Source organism: Chelonus insularis, unplaced genomic scaffold (genome assembly GCF_013357705.1).
Source record: "Chelonus insularis isolate UGA/USDA-ARS -01 unplaced genomic scaffold, ASM1335770v1 contig_30_pilon, whole genome shotgun sequence".
Lineage (NCBI taxonomy): Eukaryota > Metazoa > Arthropoda > Insecta > Hymenoptera > Braconidae > Chelonus > Chelonus insularis.
The window spans coordinates 135,112-137,202 of record NW_023276482.1 but is presented as its reverse complement, the minus strand read 5'-3'; the positions used below and the strand labels follow the sequence as shown (position 1 = coordinate 137,202).

Genomic DNA, 2,091 nt, shown 5'->3' with positions numbered 1-2,091 from the left:
GTAAAATGGCTAGTTTGACGATTGGTCTGACCAACGTCATTGTTGGTGTTTTTACCGTTGCTACTTGTGGAAGCCCGTCTTGCCCTGGGTGTAATTAAATGATCCTCACGAGTGGCCATTTCGTGGAGGGAAATCTTTCATCTGTCAGCAAGGCTAATGCACCGACTTGAATTGTTCTGTTCCTGATAAACCCTTCAGAAATTGCTTGTAGTTTTTGTAAATAGGATTGTGACCACCTGTACCAAAACTGCTGTGATTGTCGTTGAATCATCCGCCATCGATTTTAAGTTGAATTTGCAGGTTCTGAGACTGAAGGTTCAGGAACAGTGTTGATTGATAGCCCAATAATAAAATGTTCAGAAGTGAGTGCTTGAAAATCTTCTGGGTCATCACTGATTGGCTCTAGAGGTCTTGAGTTGAGAATGGCTCCTATTTGTGTCAGTAGTGTGGTGATCTCTTCAAACGTGAAGAGCGATTCTCTTACTGTTCTCGTCAAATGAAATTTGAGTGATTTTACTACTGACTCCCACTTGCCGCCCATGTGTGGTGCTGCAGGTAGGTTGAATGACCATTGAGTGCCGTTGGTGATGATGAATCTAGAGATGACCTTATGTTCTCTGGTTAATTGTGTGAATAGTTTCTTGAGTTCTATGTCAGCTCCTATGAAATTTCTGCCACAGTCAGAATAGATTGTCTTGCATAATCCTCGTCTAGAGGTGAATCTCCTGTAGGCAGCAATGAATGCTTCAGATGAATAGTCACTAACTGCTTTCAAGTGAACTGCAGAAGTTGACATGCAGACAAATACACAGACCCAAGCTTTTCTTGTCTTGACTCCGCTGCCTGATGACGTTTTAATTGTGAATGGCCCAGCATCATCTATGCAAGTATGAAAGAATGGCCGTGAAAAAGTTATACGTGATTGTGGCAATTGGCCCATGAGTTGTTGTGCTCTTATGCCTCGTTGTCGAGCACATTCGATGCACCGAAGAATAAATGTTTTTATTGGAGCTCTTCCACCCATTATCCAGTAACGTTGTCTGATTGTTGTGAGTGTAGGTAGAGTTGATTGATGCTAAAAGACTGGTAACTGTTAAATGTCTAAGTCTTGAAGTGAATTTTATGATTAGGGCAGTAATTTTAAATAATCTATTGGGTGTTGAATATCAGTTAACCAAGTCCCATTGAATTATTGTATCTTGAATAGCTGCTATGAGTGAAATTCCAGGACGAGCTTCTAAGTTGCAAGCCTCGTCAGCTGGTGGTGAATTTACTGGCCAGTTTTCTTGAGTTTTAGCTAACCAAGTGGGTCCCCTAGCGTCCTGCATTTGAATCGATCTATGAATGTAACTGATAAGTCCATCCACAAATAAATTGATTGTATGTTTACTTTCAAGTTCAAACTGAAAATTAATCAATTCTCAACAAATAGAAATTGGGTCTTTTACCTTACGAATATTTTTTGAAACGCGTTGAACTTTTTTCAATTGTTTCATAAATTTTTATATCGTTTAGACTTGAATGATGAGAATAAAGAGAATATAATGGAGGGAAGAATTAAAAATAGAAGAAAGATAACTCTTACTGATGACTCTGAAGATGATGGTAACAATAAACAGGAAGTATGACCTTAATGAGGGATTAGAAGCACTTGATGATGATGAAGAAAAAGCATCTAATCATAATGAAGGACCGGAAGCAATTGATGATGATCCAGAGTAAGCGTCTAATTACGATAAATATTCAAAAGTCGTTGATGATGATCAAGAGGAAATGTCTGATTACAATGAAGATCCAGAAGTAGTTGATGATATCCAGGAGAAATTCTCTAATCACAATGATAACACAAAAGCAGTTAATGTTGATAAAAATGCAGTTAATGGTATGACAGATGAAAAGCTTAGAAAACCTATGGATCCGGAACAGCAGCTCACAGAATTACCTTCAGTTGAAAAAGTGAGTTGAATAATCATATATAAGAACAATATTTCAATTTTTGCTTATGTAATTTATGTAATTGATAGTATCATAAATAATTAATGAATAACGATACAAAATGAATTAGTTTTTGTTGTAAACGTAAATTTACTG

The 2,091-nt window shown here is 37.2% G+C and overlaps 1 protein-coding gene across 1 annotated transcript; it reads right to left on the bottom strand.

Moving 5' to 3' along the window:
• Positions 1-283: 283 nt before the first annotated feature.
• Positions 284-1,024, bottom strand: LOC118065354 (uncharacterized). Its single transcript, XM_035080558.1, has one exon. It carries the CDS (start codon positions 1,022-1,024, stop codon positions 284-286), a length of 741 nt encoding a protein of 246 aa, XP_034936449.1.
• Between the last annotated feature and the right edge of the window lie 1,067 nt (positions 1,025-2,091).